The sequence below is a fragment of the Diuraphis noxia genome, unplaced genomic scaffold (genome assembly GCF_037042655.1).
Source record: "Diuraphis noxia isolate RWA-SAM2 unplaced genomic scaffold, SU_Dnox_SAM2 contig0007, whole genome shotgun sequence".
Lineage (NCBI taxonomy): Eukaryota > Metazoa > Arthropoda > Insecta > Hemiptera > Aphididae > Diuraphis > Diuraphis noxia.
In genome coordinates this window covers 2,010,489-2,030,355 of record NW_028301717.1, presented here as the reverse complement: position 1 = coordinate 2,030,355, position 19,867 = coordinate 2,010,489, and the positions used below count along the sequence as shown (strand labels likewise).

At 24.3% G+C, this 19,867-nt stretch overlaps 1 protein-coding gene across 2 annotated transcripts; it reads left to right on the top strand.

Moving 5' to 3' along the window:
* Positions 1 to 19,386, top strand: LOC149054395 (uncharacterized). 2 transcript variants are annotated; one of them, XM_089230376.1, is made up of 6 exons: positions 1 to 152; positions 14,810 to 15,018; positions 15,083 to 15,264; positions 15,443 to 16,145; positions 16,715 to 16,962; positions 17,249 to 19,386. In XM_089230376.1, exons 1-6 carry the CDS (start codon positions 98 to 100, stop codon positions 17,574 to 17,576), a joined length of 1,725 nt encoding a protein of 574 aa, XP_089086502.1. In that variant the 5' UTR covers positions 1 to 97; the 3' UTR covers positions 17,577 to 19,386. The 2 variants fall into 2 exon arrangements, with proteins under 2 accessions (XP_089086502.1, XP_089086503.1); XM_089230377.1 differs by lacking the exon at positions 1 to 152 and adding an exon at positions 5,340 to 5,565 and having other exon boundaries at positions 17,249 to 19,385.
* The last annotated feature ends 481 nt before the right edge of the window (positions 19,387 to 19,867 follow it).

The window sequence follows — 19,867 nt, the reverse complement described above, 5'->3', positions numbered from 1 at the left end:
GGCAACAGCTATAAAATATAAGATTAACGAACATCTAGTTTATGATGAGCGCCAAGTCGGCTATTTACGACTTAGTTCAATTTAAGAATCGCTAACCATGGCTCGTTGGTCGGATAGTCAATTTACGGTTTGTTCCGAAGATTCTTTTATTAGTGAGTACCACCTACCTACCTAAATAAAACTTTTTGAAACTAATGAAAATATAGTTACGTTAAGTACTATATAGTATATAATACATGTATAGGTACCGCTATATAATTCCCCATAAACGTAACTATACACTTTAAGTATAAGCAGATGGTTAAGTATTTTACTCGATTGGTTTTAATTGAAAAATGTCAACATTTATTGCAAGTGGGCAGGTACCTATAATAAATAAAGAACCCAAATAAAATTAATATTTGTTATTATAAAAAGTTGTTAATTACCTATGTGTAATAATGCAATCTATATGAATACCTTAACTATGTAACGACAATTGTTTTGTAGTTTTTACCTTGCTGTATAATATATACATAACCCAAGTTGGCTGTTTGAAGAAGTTATAAATCATTTACAAATAGGTAAATATACATACATTGATTAGAAAAAATAAATAAAAGGAAAGTATAACTGCCTAATAAAATACATATGTATAATAACTATTGACTAATGTATCATGTTATAAAATGTAATATAACTTACAATTTTATTATATGTGTGTATGGTGCATATGAGATGATATTTGTAGATCTTGAAAAAAAATAATTGTTTTGTTTTCAATGAATATTGAATGAGTTATGAACTAAAAACAGTATATTATATTACTATTAATGTATAAAAGTACTAGGTAATAGGTATGCCGAGGCACTTAGAACGTTATATTGTTACTTAAATAAATGTTTTTATTGAATTATTTGATAAATAATATATATTTAATATAATACTGCGTAATAGGTAGTCGACACTTGACAGTTTCGTGTCGTTTACATTTATTGACATTTGGTAAAAATTTTCTAAAAGCTTCTCAAAACTTTATTCATAACTTATAATAACAATGCATTTTATAAAAACAATTTTATTTACCTATGGAATTTAGATTTTATTTATATTACATGACCAACTTGTAAGTAACCTACAGGATTTTAAGTTCAAAAATAAAAATACTTAATATTATATGTAATTATATAAGTTTCTCAACTCTTAGATAATATTATAATATGCTTACCTAACATACATCTACATTCATAAAAACTATTTTTGAAGTGCCAAAAGAAAATCTATAAAAATTAAAAATTTCCTTGCTAATTTTTAAGTTTTTTCAACCATAGTCATAACAACAGAAATAATAATATCTGAAAATTAAATCTTGTAAAATTAAATATTTATACAAAAAAGTATTACCTGATTTTATAATTCATAAAATAAATTGTTAGTTGATTGAAATAAATATAATATTTGAAGGTTTTGGTATGATAACACTTAAATCTCAGTACTATTATTTTAAATACTTGTTTATTTATAAATATTATTCAAGTAGTATATTAATGTGATTGCTAAATAAATGTTTATGTAGTTATGTAGTTATATACAATTTACGAGAACATTGTAGACCCTATAACCTGTTGGTACGCATAAAATGTTCATTAATAATATACTTATAGGACTACCTATTAATAATAATTTTTCTATTTTGATTTCGTAAATAAATCAGTTTTACACTTATATTCTTTGCACTTGATGCTGAAAATGCAACATCGTAAATCGTGGTATCAGCGATAGGTAGGGTTTGATTTGGACATAAGTCGTTCTCGTTATAAATATGATGAGCATCACCTATATTTATTATATGTTTTGAGTGTTGACAATAATAGAGGACGATTGAATCAATTACATTAATGATTAATATGTAAATATGTTTCTTACTTTCTTGGATGAAACAAACATATAATAATTTTTTATAATTTTTTTTCCGTTATAATATTCGTGTCTTGAGATTTATAAGTCTGTGAGGATAAACATGCTATCAGATTATAATGTATACGTCATAATCATGATAAAAGACGAGTGTTCCGATTAAAACAAAAAATTAAAATTAAATTAAATTAAAAAAATAGGAATAAACGTACCAATTTTTTTGTCGATGACAAAATATTTACATTTTTTACGACCTAACCTACGACCTCTGCACTTCTGGTTCTAGACTGCTTAATTCTATAACATTATTAAGAGTATTTAATACACAAGTAACATGTTAATAATTTTAGTTAATTAATCAAGTTAAAAAATAATATACTTTTTATTATTAAATATATTCCATTTAAATAACAGTAATGTAAAATGATTAAATAATCTGTTATTTGAATAATTACCTTGATAATAGACGTATGGACGTTTAGCTGATAGTATTTATCATATATAACTATAGTCTATAAATCTATAATATATACAATATATAACAAACAAACAAAGTAAATATTATCAATATGTATATTTTGTTTTTGTATCACAAAAAAATAAAAATGAAATTTAAAATACATTTATATATTATGGATTTTTATCTGAATAAGATATGTCCAACTATCCGAGTAAGCAAAAATAAAAATTAAATACATAATCATTTATATAAAAAAAGAATGAATAAAAAAATAGTTATCGACTGAAAGTATATGTTAATATAGTTTATTGTAGTATGGCTTACATAAAATAATTTCAACTTTTAATAAATTCAACAGAAAATATAAAATATATAATATATTTTAAGAGGCACAACAAATAAACTAATAAAATCGTTAGATACACTTAATAACTATATACATGACACATATTATGTCTATAGTTTATACAGTTAATATAATGAGTTCCTTTCTATTTAGGTTTCAAATTACATATCTTAAATTTTGAGCAGGGTGAAACGATCGTGGTGAAAATGTGTTGAGTTCTCAGTCCTTGAATACAATGAATTAATGAAGGCCTTACCCGGGTTTTCCCCTAATAGGTAACACATATAAAATCTAAAAATTATACACATTTATTATATGTACTAGATGGAAGGGTAGGAGGGCCGTATTCTTCATAAATTTCTTTAATATTATAAAAGAATTTGATAATAATTTTAATTATTATTAGTGACACTTATATTGTTACCTACAATAGTTGAACGTTAGCCTACAGGCCACGGGCCCGCATAATGTGTTAATTCTGTCTTACAAACGCACAACAAATCAAATTTTACGATAAGAATAATCCATGTTATGTATAATATTATAATATTGTGTATTATTTAAAATCAATTATATTGGCGTAAATTTATTTTTTATCGAATTTAAGCATTTGTCTAATATCTATCTTGTAAATTTAAAATTTTCCGACATAATATGTATTATATATATATATTTATATATATATATTATATGGGCTATAGATAATATACACTTTAAATATGATGACATAATATAATAGATCATTATTCATTTTACTTTAATTTTAAAATAATAACAGAGTAAAAAAGATTACTCTGAACCAAAAATTTGAGTTACCGATTTTTACAATAATTTTATTTTAGGGTATCTACTATCTAGTTACTAAAAATTGTACGTCTGCACTATATAGTAGGTATAGGTAGGTTTATTGATGGCTAAGACTATAGCTGAAAATATAAGCCATTTTTCGTGATTAAATAACTATACTATTAGCTAATTTATACTGATTTTGATGAGTGGTGAAAGGAAATTCGCAATATTATTCCAGCTTGGGCCGTCCGTTGATATATATTCCCACTATCCTATATTATGCTCGTCTCCGTAGATTGAATTATGATGTATTCATTCCTGCTGCTGTAAATCATTTAATTGTATTATATAAAATATTGTAAACGAGGTATTCCAATTATATATATGTTAAATTAGGATACTGTTCTTTGACACAATAAACTACGAACCATTCGGGTTGTGGATTAAAATGTACACAAAATATTTAAAATCTATATAAAAAAAAAAATGGCTAAACATAAAATACTATAAAATGAAGTAGAATTAAATTTTAAATGTTAATCAAAAATAATGTAAGTTAAGATTTTCAAGATTTTATTTAGGTTAGGTATTATATACTTAGGTATAATAGAATAATAATTCATTTAACATTATATGTATACTAGCATTTTAAGCCATAAAGAAAAAGTTATATATTTTATATGTATACAGGGTGATTTTTTATCGAAGAACACTCATACTCATACACTCATACTTTTTTTAATAATGAGTGTTCTTTGATAAAAAAATCACCCTGTATATATATATATATATATATATATATTTATAATATGAAATGATAAATAATTTTAATTCAAACTGATACAACTAACTACTTAAACACTTTTATCTGAAAATGTCTATTTAACATGGACGTAAATTTAATATCATCAAATGGTTTATTAATACTAGCTATATAATACAATTGAAAGTTTTTATAAAGAATTTGAGAGGAGTCAAAATTTCTTATCTATGTGTAGATTATAGGTACCTACCCTTCGTTTCCTTTATTTTTTATATAGGTACAGTCACCAATGTCATAAAATTATTGATTTGTGCATGTATGAAAAAGGTCTGATAATAATTCTACTTGAACTTAAAGATTGCCAATTTAAATAATAATTATAAGTGGAGACTCTATCAAACTCTACATACCCCGTTCAAATATAACATCAAATAACTAAAATATTTGAAATACTATAACTCAACAGGGTTACATAAAAAAATTGTGTTTGTGTAACAAAATCATTCAATGTATTTATGATGATTGAGTAATAAATTGCTCTAGGTACCTATATTAATGTAGGTACGTCATAATTTGTGTTAAATTTGATTTCATTATTCAATGATAATACAATAATATTATATACGAAAAATGATTCTAATAATTGACGTGGAATGAGGATAGGTGCCTAGATATTTTGTTATTTATCTTTAATTTTATAGCATCTTCAGTATTCTGTATAAACATATATTCTGCAGTAGTTATTATAGTATGGTTATGTTTATCGCACAATTACTTAAAAATCCTCAGTAATATATCTATATTGAAAAATGAGTAGGTTCTCAAAAATACGAGTACCTATTATAATAATTACAGATATCATTTTATTCATAAATTATCAAATGCACTTCTGATTTAACATTATACATATGTCAATATGTGTAGTATTTTTTAGTGGTTCGAGTTATGGTACATGAATGAATAAATTAACAACGTTCACCAATAGAGTGCGTATCTATTTTATTATAAAACGCAATAGATTTAATACAATTTGGAAGTGTGAGAGTTGAATATAACAGTACGACTATAGGTACACATTAGTATTCCCGCTGTTTTCAGCACGTAAAGATTACGATTATGATGTTACAATATTTTTAAGCTTAAAAATTATTGTAAAGTTTTTAAATTGCGTACTTTATGAAATAAGTGCTTTAAATTACTTTGAGTGGCATTAGAAATAATAGGCATCAATAGTGTTTTTCTAAGAAAAATATTTATTATACATTTACACGTGAGTGATATTCATAATGATTTTATGCAAAAAGAGAAAAGGTAAACACATTGGTGTATTTTAAATCTAACTTTATATATAATAGTGATAATATTATATAGTGTATTAGTGTAACATATTAATGTGCATGATTTTTGTTTTTTAATGAAACAATAATATAATTTTTTACTAATTTTTGCGTACTCTTATTATATGTACTACGTATATACAAGCAAACGACTTTCAATTAATTTGATACGTCGAAAAAAGACAAACTCCATTTTGCAACATCTCATTTTATTTATTTACATTTAAAGTTAAATTGGATATACCTTTATATGTTTTACAACTTAAGATTTGTACAATACAAAAAATATGACCAATAAATGTTAAAATAATAAAAAATATTATAATGTTGATAGGTACCCTAAGATTTTGTGAAAATGGACGCTGTATATAGTATATATTTTGAAACTTACAACTATGTTAATTTACCTTATATATATAAAAAAAAAACCTTATATACTAACATAATTTTAATATATTGTTCATAAAAAATTATCATCATTTTTAATTAAATATATTGAAATAAATTTACATGTTATATTATTATAAGACGATACACCATATTTTATATTATTTATAGTTATCATTTAGAAATATAATCTACATACATATATATTATGTAATGTATAGAAACTATGATCTCAAAAAGTGCTGCATAAGTATTAGGTATAGTACATTTTTATATTTAAAAAACATAAATGCATTTAAATGTAATTATAATATAAAGTTTATGTCTAATGTTTATATATATATAGCACTATATGTTTTGATTTTATGAATACAAAATTAAATTAACATATAATATTAATGTAAATATATTAAGAAATTAACTAAATTACAAATTTTTTTTCATAAATTTCGTTAAGCCACACTGCTTGATATTCAAGTTAAAAAGTTGAATCAGTTTAATAAGCTTTTTAAAAGAGGTAAATCATAAGTTATCGTTCTCAGTTCTCTAATAGTTTCGATGTAAATATTGCCGAATAAAACATTAAAATTGTTACTATAAATTATTTCAATAACTAAAATACATAAATAACAATAACTTCTACCAGTTGTATCGGCATATCACTTAATGAATAAGTCCAAGTAGATAGATATTATAGGTATTCAGTTTCAACTTGTAAATTGTAATTATTATTTAAAATAATTATAGCTTGTAATAAAATATAAATAGGTTATGTGTAGTTAATATGCTATATGGGTTCTGAACTATAGTATTAATTTTTTAAAACATTTTCTATTATTTATATAGATTTCTTTTAGGTTTAAAACGCTCCGATATATTATTATAGTTATAATTACTTATTTTTATTTTATATTTAATTTTAATACTGTCATATGTTTTTATAATAATGTATATAGTATACATAATATATAAAAAATATACTACAGACATACATAACAATGACAAAATATATCTTATTTCTTGACTGAATTGATGATTTTTTATTTGGTGTGCTAAGCTGCGTACATATTTTGTTTTGTCCTAAACGTATAGTTGGATTAGAGCCAATTTCATAAGTATAATTCAGTGCTTAATATCTAGGATACAAAATATTTGTTCTTAAATTATTATAAATGTTATTTAAGCATTTGGTATTTTTTCTAACCATTTTTGTTTAAATAATGCTTATTACAGGAAAATATTAGTTATAATTTATTACTAATGTAATACCAAATAATAGTATATTACAATTTTCCTGTTAATATGCAGAGGTGCATAAAGAATATGTTTGTTACTGATTAGTATATATTATTATCAAAATGTATTAGGTAACTACTTAATAAATTATTTCTTATATTATTTCTTTAGTATCATTTATAAATGCAATTTTAAAAATAAGTTCTTTATAATGTATGCCTATTATATACATATATGTACAAAAATGTCATTAAAAATTGTGCTTTAATTTGATTAAAAACAGTTAATTACCTATAAAACATACTTAGATTAAAATAAATAAAACATTTTAATCTATATATTATTATTATAATCAAATTAAATTACATACTTTTTATTATAACTACATATTACGTAATTTTACTGAAATAATATACATTAAAGTTATTACTATAGGTAATTAATAATATATAAATATTTTATAAAAATTAGGGTAAAAGATATAAATCTTTATAATTATTTGTATTGGAAATGTTGTAATCATTTTTTGGAATAGTAATAAATTACTATAATTTGTATGTAGTTGATATTTATATGAGCAATAATTTTATATTGTATTATAATTATAATTATTATATGAATTTACATTCCATCGTTTTGTTTTTGCGATTGTCAGAATAATAAATCGAACTAATTACGATATAAAGATTAAGTTAATTAAGAGTTCTTATCTGATAAACAGTTATAACTAAAAAGTAGTAAACAAATCATAAGCGCTGAAATGCATGTAACATGTTTTTACACATAACTGTGATCTGGCATTGCATTAATCGACCTCGAGAGAGAGAGAGAGAGAGAGACAGTAAGACATATCATTTTTTTTATCAGAATAAAGCAGCATGTTATTATGTGAATAATAGAAACAAAAACATTCTGTAGGCAATATTGTTGAAACGTTTGCGGTTTTAATATCACTGCTAGGTAAATTAACATAAATTATGCCTGTGATGTTTTAATATCTCAATAGCAATTATTTCATTTTTTCGTTAGCAATTATTATAAAATTAATGTTTAAAGTATTTATTTATCACTCAATAAGAACTAATATGTATACTAACAATCGGGGAAGTCAAAGCGATTTAAGAGCTGCCGAACACTCTATTATAGGATTATCGTCATTCAGTAGGTCACTGTAAGTGTAATGGACCTACTAATGGACCTCTAATTAATGAGGTGGAAATAGAACCGATTTATAGTTAAACACAGTAACGTAACGTAGGAGATGTGTTTTATTTCCAACTTACTCTACTCATTAGATCAGTGTTGAGAGTTTTGAAAACATTTGAATTTGTCGTGAAAAAGTCTATTTGAAATCCACCATCCCACACTTGTTTTATTGTATTCCCCTAAATCATAAAAAGTAGAAATTAAAAATATTATCACGTTTAAATTTTGGGAGTAAAAATATAAAATGTGGGAAAGTTGATACGTATACGTGTGTGACACAGACTAAAATTCACCTCATTTAATTCCTTTAAATTTGAATTCTATTCACTAATAATTATCCTGAGCGAAAATTGCACACCGTAAACTTCTATTTCTAGTGATAAATTATAATTTATTAATATTAGAAGTTTATTGTTCTATTTTAAATAATTTTAGGCAATAACATCGCTAATATTATTATTACGAGTATATTGCTTTTAGTCAATACCGATTACTGACGTAGGTATGTAGGTATGTAGGTATGTACGTAATAGGTACCTACGAAGAACATGACGTGTGACTCGTGTGAGTTTAGGTTCATGATATTAACAGATTGAAATAAGTAACCAAACATTTAGATAATTTCTCCATGTATAGAAAATAAATATAAATAACCTCATAACAAAAAATATCAAATTTCTACGATTAATTATTATTTTTCAATTAAATATACAAATTTGTCTAAATTTCGAAATTCAAATTTCTAAAAACTTGCAAAATATGTATTTTTGATATTATTTTATGTGGTATCTAGTAAGGTAAGATTTCTTGAGAAAATGTTGTATTACATTTTTAAGGAACAAAAATTCTATCAAAATAAATTGAAAAAAAAACAATTTCTAATGTTTATTTAAATTACGAAAAGAACCACGCGTAATATTTTGAAATTATTTATATCTACGAAATTATATAAAAAATATTTGATGAAAAATTTAAGTTTACTATTATTCAATATTTGAATAGCAACAAAACCGATTTTGTCAAAAACAGCTGTCAGCCGTCAGGCAATAAATATTCCCGTTTTTCTCGATTATTTTACTTTTCACTCTCTGAAAGCAGTGAAAGTAACAAGTAGATCCAACTTGGTATCAAAAACTTGGTTCTCTCGAAGTCAAAGATTGATGAATTATTTTTAATGGTTTAAAACGTAATAACAGAGGAAAAGATTAACAAATAAAACAAGTAAACATATATATCAGTGTAACAATAATCGCTCCGTTCAGAACATAAAATATGTACAATTTACAAATTTGTATTTATAATTGTTTACATTGTTTTTATAAAAGATTAGAAAATTATCTAATATTATATTGTTTGCAGACTTGCATGTATGTTAATACTTGATTTTCTGGTAAATACGTTTTGTTTTTTTTATGATTCTGTGAAGTTAATATAATTTAATGGTGCTGCTATACATTAAACAATGTCCATAACAATTTTAGTTATTTACAATATTATAATTTTTATAATTTTTATATCTCATTTTGTCTGTGTTGACCTGTCTTTTAACTTCAGTACTTAGATAGGATAGTCTACCCGTAGGTTTATTATTATTACCTACGACATTTCAACCATATAACAACAATTTGGAAATAAAATATATTGATATAAACTTAATTTCTGTCTCCTAACGTGTCTTAGAATATTCAAATACCAAAACCTATTGAATAAATTAATTTTATATAACGAATGATAATTGATTTAATTTCAGATATCTGCAACTTAAATGTGTGTGTAATAAAATAATAAGCACCTTAATGAGTCTTAATACAATAATATAATATTATATAATATCATAAATTAATAGTTACCTAGCTACCATATATTAACAGACTACAATATTGAATTTTCATATTAAAATATATACTAAATTCAACTGCAGTAGATATGTCTATATCAGAACTGACACTTTCAATATATATCATACGGTTTAAAGACATTTTCGCTGTAAATACATTTGCGCTATCAATACCAATTTAAAATTTTATTTGCTCAACTTGACTTTTTTTTAATTATAACCCGCCACATAAAGTCAAGAGATCATCAAACTCGTACCAAAAATATTTAAGAATATCCGCAAACAAATAGCAGCTATAATTTAAACTTTGTAATCAGTATATAAAACGTCAATCACAAGGAAAAATATAACTATGTAATGTTACGTCGTTATACATATATAATATATATATATATATTATATACGGGACAGACTCTTATAATATTAATTGCCATAATTAACATTACTATATTAGTTATAATTATTTTCTATGGCGATGCCGAAATATAAATGCAAATGCAAACCACTCGTTGTTATAAAACTGCACAGGATTAACAGACTTATTATCAATTATTTAATTCGCGTTCCTCATCTGTCGTCATTTGAACAGGCTTGTTATTTTTAATCTATAATTTTTTCTTCATCTTACCGATCATCTGCACTCTGCGGTGCACAAACTCATATAATAGTTGAAAAATCACACATGACCATTATGTCACTCAGACGAATTGTTGGAATATTACGATATAACAGTATATTATAATATAGATATATATTTTTAAATCTTATGTCATTGTCTATGTGTATATTATATGAAAATAATATGATAAAATACTCAAAACTAACTTCTATGGGGCCATTGCCTTTATCGGATTAAGATCGTAACAGTTTCCAAGTTCAATCATTTTTGTCCGACGTCAAACGGTCGTCTGTTCGTTACTCTTTAGCAGCGGTTCTCAAACTTTTTTGATCGCGGAGCTCTTATATTCCTAAAAAAAATTTCCGAGTCCCAAAAATCAGAAATTTCTATATGAGACAACAAAAATTCATAAAAAATGATGTCAATTATAAATGATTTGCTTTATATTTTTATTTTCTGTAAAATACGAATATATACAAATTATTTAATTAATATTAATAATTTAAATTTAATTAATACAGATATTCACAGGGAGCCACGGAGCCCCTAGACTACTCTCGTGGAGCTCTAGGACTCCGCGGAGCACAGTTTGAGAACCGCTGCTCTTTAATTAGTATAGACAGTTTCGTAGAAATCTGGGCACGCGATCAATATGAGTATATGATTCCGACCACACAAATTGAATTCTTCATTTTATAAGCTCATTTACTGTGGGCATGCATTTTAGTGGTGTCTGCTGTGTTAAGTATAAGTATAATAAAGTATGTATCGTTGTTGAACATATTATAAATAAATATTATATTATTATATTATTAATAAACATAAAAACGTTATTAATGGCGAATGGTGATCACACATGAGTAGAAACTAGGTCAACAAAACTGATTTTATGAATGTTGCATAGGGCATATCAGAAAAAATTCAAATAGTTAATACAAAATATTAATTCATACTATATTGCAGCTGTTACACTATTGTATAACAAAATCGGTCTAATCACTAAAGATAATTTTTATTGTTATTAGTGGTGTACAATACAATCGCTATTTTATAAAAAAAAAAAAAATTATTTTAAAATTCAAAAATTATATTATGATGCTAATTCAGACGCTTATAATTCGAAAAATTATTTTTAGCCACAATGCATCAGTTTCCATCTATAAATAAGATCGTATTGGCATTTTTAACAAGTCTATAATATAATATAGTTGTTGATAAAAAAGTTAGGTAATTTGTAATATATGATAAAAAAATGTATGTTCATTTAAATACAACTAAAAGTCTAAATACGTACCTAAATATAGGTCTTAAAAAGTTTGATCATATATATGGTATCTATACATAGAGTAGTATCATAGTTTTTAAATGTTGACCATATATATTTTTTTGTAACTTAATAAACTGATGTTGAATTAAAAAAATGTTATATGTCTTATAATTTTAATTTAAACTAGTTTACCTACAAATTACAATAATAGATATTGAATAAAATGGAAACATTGGTAATCGGTTTATACTTACGCACAAATTTCGTGACTATATTATTATTAACATTTATAACTATTCATTATAAATTATAATATATACATTTCTGGTTAAATAGTTAAGATACATTATAGGTAACAAATAAACATTGTAAACGCTTTGGAATAATGTTCAAATAAATCTATGTAACCGTAAAAAAAAAAAACGAGAAAAAATTATTTACAGACTACATTTTGGTATAACAAGTACTTCCATCGTCAAGGCGGTTCATTAGAACACCCTGTACATTACTGTTATAAAAATTAAAACAGAGAGCGTAATGTAATATAGTTCATAGCTTTTTTAATTTTTTTTTTTGTTAAGCGTAAACTTACAAAACATCTTGAGTTATTGCTCGTGTGTAAAAATAAATTTTAAATTCAAGGTTAGATAAATGTTTCACTCCGTATAAGTGTATAACGAATACCGGGATGTACCAAATGGTCAGATACCCATAAAAGTTATTGACTAGAAAAACGGGAGACCACCCGAACCACACAGTATTATACTGTTCCCAAGCGTGAGTTTTATGTTTTTGTAATTGGTGATAATAGTTTCTCACATCTAACATAGTATACAGGACGATTATTTTATCAAAAAACATCATCTCATTAATTCGATAAAAAAATAACGTTTTTGAAAATTTTTTTTTATAAGATTTTATGTCGACACAACTTACAATGCCTACAAGATTTTTGACTATTTTTTTTTAGTTTTTAGTTTTTTGAAAGACAGTAATATGCTTTTTAGATTCCGAAATAGAACATTATTTTAAAAATTTCAATAAGTACGTATATGTATAAAAGCCAAATTTTGAATGAGTATGGGTAAGTCGGTAAGTGTTAATAAATTACTTAACTTTACATGTTAAGTGAGGCGGGGCCCATAATCTTCTTGAAAAATAAATACTTCATAAACTACCTAATAGACAACCTATTTAAAATTCTATTTTTATGCATCAAAATACTCCAAAATTGCATTGTTTTGTACCTTACGAATTAAAATGATTCAAAAGAAATATTTCTTGAAGCGTTAATAGTTTTTGAAATAATGAGTATTCTTCGATAAAATAATCACCCAGTATACAGGGTGTATCAGATAGAACTGACTAAAAATTATGCTAATTAAACGTACAACAAAAATTGTGAAAATTATATAATTAATAACTAATTTAAGAAATATACTCATTTCAGAAATAATATTTGAAAGAAGTTATAACGCTCTAAAGTAATTTATGCAAAAAAATATTGATATATAAAAAAATTCTAAAAAATAAACTAATTGATTTAGATAAATATTTTTACCATCAAAATATTTCTTTTAATTAAATTTACAAATTGGCTATTTTGAATTTTTCCAACAAAAATTTAATCAAATTTAAATTTTTTTATATTGTACGTGTAGCGCAAGGTTCTCTTAATAATAAACAAAAAAAAAACAATTAAAAAAATATTAATTAGAACAAAAGTTATTCTAAAAGTCAGTTCTATCTGTTACACCCTGTATACATATATATTAAACGTTTAATATTTATTTTAAGTTCGTCGACCTTTTTATTTGTACGTTTATATTTAACTATAGTGCAGTAGTGCCGCATGTTTAGCGGTGTAAGATGTAAATTATATTTTATTATACAATTAATAATTATTGTTTAATCCTATTTTATAAATGATAGGTATTACCTAGTCAAAATAAATAAAGAAGTACGAACTGATTTTATTAGTTGCAAGTTTATGACGTATAGGACGTATAGGTATATCGTATACATATATATATATATATATACTACCAACCAATAATATAACATCAGTTGAATAAATTAGTGTAGACCTAACATTATATTTATTATCTCATCTAAAATATTATATATATTATACAGAATTGTATACGTCTAATTAATTAACTTAAGTGTGTCATGACTAATATTTATTTATGATTTTTATTACAACATTTTAATTTTCTCATTTATTTTGTTTATTGAAATATCAAAAACAAAAATTATCAAAATTAATTGATTGTAAAATTAGAACTATATAAATAGTTTTAAATTTAGTTTAACAATCACGCATAAGGATTAACAACAATTGTGTATAGTCTACTGAATTTATTGTTGCGTCCTTCCAAAGGTTAAAAAGAATTATATTAATAACGACCTTGATGACAATTATTTTTTATTATTTTTCTGCTACTTCATTGGATAACCCAAACGCGTGGATCATAAAATATATAAGAGATATTTATATAATAGTTTGGATAATATACTTTAGGTCATCGAGTAAAGCAAATATATTTAACTGTCTTTAAGAATATAAATAACCTTATTTTAAATTAATTTTCCCATGTCTTTAATTGATATGATAATTTTATGCGATTTAAATGAAATATAATTATAAATAAATTTTTTTTTAGGTGGTGTTTATTATAAAAAGGACAACTCTAGTAGCCTTAAAGGACCATTAAAAGCGGCCAGGCTATGTATTTTAAGTTTACTTGTGCCTGGTATTTTGGTCATTGCGCCATTGTACATTCGTTATCATGTCTATTCTGATCATAAATATCCTTTAGCTATTACTGATATGAGAATATTAGACCAAAAAATGTCAACATTTTGGTGCCAAGTAAGTATTGAATTTAATTTGTGAAAAATAATTTTTTTTTTAACTATTATAATATTATTTTCAGAGTCATATAGTGAATACTAATGCCACTTTTAATGCATATTTGATGCCAGAAAAACCATCTATGTTACCAAAAATGGAATTTGTTGAAATGGAAAGGCATATTACGTTAGAAGACGACATTAAAGAATATTGGGGATTTTATCTACTTAAAGATTCAATCGTAAAAGTATCTACATGCTCAAGGTGAAATATATTTCACAATTTATTATTTTAATCTAATCTAATAATGATAATTATGGTTATACAATTTTATTTATTATAACAATTTTGAAATCTTTAAAAAAAAATTATTTGACTAAAAACATCCACGATTACCTACACATATACATAAACATAACATATCATTATTATAATTTTATAGGTGGCCTGGGGCTAGTATAATAGTTATTAAAGGACATAAACATCTAAAAGAATGTGCTTATATAGGAGATAATTCTAGCGAAGAGATTGATGAAATTGAATCTTCCGAAGAAGGCAATGATACGCATATTCCAAATTTTATGAGGAAACTTACTTCTGGTATGACTGTGCCCGATATGGCGCCTGACGTTGTCTACCTTACAAATCATCCAAATGATAATAATATAAACCGCACATATTTTAAGAGATCCAGTAAAACTGCCAATCATCATTTAGATTATGCTGAAGATTTATACCAAAAAGAAATGAAAGAAAAAATTGAAAACGAGGATTATGTAGTTCACTCTGCAAAATCTAAGCCCATATTCACAAACGTTAACGAAATCAATAATATACCTCAATCAAAAGAATTGATCGAAGAATCATTAAGAAAATTGGGAAATCAAGGAAAAGACGGCGCGACACTTTTACGTAAATTAAAAGAAGTTCTACAAAATGATCTAAACGAGCCAATGAATGACACAAATAGACTTTATCAAATCATTGAAAATGCAATGGCTGACGATGATACATCATGGCGTGGTCCTAGATTGAGGCATTATCGCAGTAGATTTAAGCGATCCACTGTAAATGAAAAAGATCGGGACAATTTGAGCAAGCAATTATTTGAGCATGACCAACAAAACGATGCGGCCAATGAAGAGGTATTGTACATTATCAATCACATACTAAAAAACTTAATAAGAAGATATAAATTATTATTTATATCAATTGTCTTAAACTCTTTGCATATTAATATCCTAAAGAGTTTTAGAGACAAAAATATATAATATTACATATTTGGTATGTTCCAATACGCAAAATTTTTAGAAAAAAACGTGAAAAAACCAATCGCTTTTAAATCATTGAATATTTTTTGAAAACAGCTCAGATTTGTTTTTCAGATAGGTACCTAAATTAAATCATTATAATTGTTTTAAATATAAACATTAAACTATTAAAGATACCTTATACCATTCGGCATTCAGTCCTGGAAGATTTTAATTTTTTCTTACACTTATAGTTACTAAATAATATTAATTATTCATCAAATCGTATTGTTTTATATAATTATTTGTACCAAGTGATATTTAAATGAAATTGTAATTAAAATGCATAAATATTATCACTTGTGTACATAAAATAATGAATATTTTACGTATAATAATACAACTTATAAAGATTAATAACAATATCAAATAATTTAACGTTATTAAAGTTCTAACTATTTCAGACCGATGCACTTTCACCAGATGGGATTGCTCAAGTTCGTGGAAAAGTAACTGAAAACAGTACGCATACATTAAATAAGGACCGCAGTCATAGCGAGTTTTGGTCGTCATTTTCCAGTAGTGAAGAAATGCTCCTCGAATGCGAAGGCCTTTTACTAAGCTTACCATTAGCTCCTCACTATAAATGTTTACCTCCGAACAAAAATCCTAATTATGAAGAAGCCAGCCATCAAAACACTGTTACTTATAAGTATGTTTATTAATCCATATATGAAACTACTATATAATATATTCCTACGCTATTATACCGCGCGTATATAATATATACCTAATGTATAATGTATAATATTTAAAATTAAACTCTAGACTTAGAATTTTGAGTTATTTTGAATAATCTATAATAACGTACATTAGGAACTTGAGCACGGATATAAACTTGGATTTATCAAAAAATGAAATATTAATATTTTACACGCTGATGTATCAAATATGAATTTTAGATTTTACAATTTTAATATTTTATTCTTTAAATTTAGGGTTCCTGGTGACGGCTATTATTTTTTCGTATTCAACAGCGAGAACGAGATTCAAGATAACTTTATACGTATACATTTTGCCATCAATAAAACCGTATACGATATCTCAAAACCAACTTCTTCTTGTCTAAATGTAACTGGTGAATGTCAATTACCTTTAAATTTTTGGTCACAGCAAACAACAGTCTTAGAAATGTTAAACCCTGGACCTAATAGTGATTCTGGTGATGAATTTTTAGCAATTTCTACATGCCAGCCTAGATCTGCAGTATATGCCATTTGTCTGATAGCAGCACCTGTTCTGTTTGTTTTATTTTCATTTCATTGATATTTATATCTAAATTATCTTTTTGCGTGGATTTGATATAACTAACTATAATAATATAAAGCATTAGATTTTAAATTTTAAAAAAGATCAAGTAAAACGTTCTGTGATTTTAAATGTTGAACCAAACACTTAGTTATAAATATTAATATAAGAATTACTAAGGATCCCGCCTGAAGTATTAAAATATCTCATAAAATATTTATACGACTAATTATGCTAATCATTTATATATATATATACTACAGCTCAATTTATAACCTTTGGTAGTATAATATGTATTGTATTATGTATATTAGCATACAGTAAATCGTCAGTCAATTTTATTAACTATATAATTTATATTTTAAGCTACAATAAACTATCATTATGAATATCCTGCATAAAGATTAAAATTGATTATACAAATATTTAATAAGATATCAATTTAAAAAATACAGATATTTATAATATTCTAATAAAACATATTTATTCTATTTTATAAAGTCGGTGGCAATGACAGCTTTAATTGGACACAACCATGTAAACAAAATTTATATCTATACATTTTTAACGGTTAAAATAAAATTAGGTAAGTTTTTAAAAACATTCCAATCTTTTTAAATCTACGTGACAATGTAAAAAAATATCACTTAATTCAAAAAGCGTTTTAAAAATGAGCTAAATTATTATATCAACTCAAATTAAAAACTTATAATGGTTATGGAACTAATTATTCATCTGTAATTAACTTTGTTAAAATGAATTTTCATAAATACCAACGTAAAGCCAAATTTTGTTGTATTCAATATTATATTTTTTAAATAAATAATGAGACTGAAAACTAGTTTTGAACTTATTTGTTATTTATCTGTGATCAAAAAAAAAAAATTAGTTGATTTGCATCTGTAGGATGTTTTGTAAAACTTCTTTTTGTACGTGTTTATAGAAGTTACTAAATTATTTTGTATATTAGTTATAGATTTATAATTATAAATAATGATTAAAAGTTTAGAATGTCTATACACGTACAATAGAGTTATATAATTATATTATATATTATATTAACATTCAAATCGTGTGGAAATTGTTGTGTAATCATCGTATTTTATTAATCTATTTGCTTTTAATAAAATATGTGCGTACAATTTATTATTTTTTGAACAAATGTTAAGTTTAATTATGAAAAAATATTAAAATAAATGACATTTTATAAATAGTAAGAACTAAGAGGTATGCAACAAAACTAATGTAATTATTTAAATAATTAAAGTAATTCTGGTTTAATAACAATCACACATTATAAATTATGAAAGCCTAGCCAATATAAATTACTTTATTTACATTATTTCATATCTGTTAAAAGTTACTTTATAATTGGCATTGCAGAAAACTTATTTTTTTGCATTTGATTATACTAAGTATAAAGAAGTATCTACCTAGTAACTTATTTGGGAGGAATTATTAAAGTACTTTAAGTGTAGTAACAAATGTTAAATTTATAATTTTATTTAAGTTGATATTATAATATATAAATAAATTATATAAATATTTCATATACATTCAATAATTATTCATTATTATATTAATAATGTATTGTTTATAAATTTATATTGTAAGTATATCAAAAACATTTTATAATCGGTTTATGCGTATTTCCATGCGGGTGTATATTATATAGTATATACATATGTTCGACTATTGAACCTATATTGAACCTCTTTTACAATTAAGATAAGATAATTATATAGTTTTAATTTTAATAATTGTTATGTAAATGCATGTACTTTTATTATTGTTACATTACGCTTATACAGTTATACGTTATACCTTATACGAATATTTTAATTTTTATACACAATATTTCACAAATTGTATTTAAATAAAATATATTTATAAATATAATGATTTTTCAGTCATTTATTCCGAAACCATTTAAATTATTAGCATATAAGTTCAACAAGATTGGCATGAATGCCGAAAAAGAAATCAATTGCATTATTTGAAACTATTGTAATTATTTTAATCATTATTAATTTTTCAAGTAAAAAGGTTTGTTTTTAATTAACATATAGAGACAAAATAATTCATCATATTAATAATAATAGATATACGGACATACGGTATCCAGTTAGGGCACGGCAAAACCATCAAACACCAAAATACTTCAGGCTTTTCAATCCATCTGCCTACGACTAATAAATAATAACATCGCCATGGTACTTCACAAACAATAATCTAAACAAAGACTTAAAAATTCCAACACTCAATCAATTAGCAAAATTATATTAATATTAATTATTATTACTTTAAAT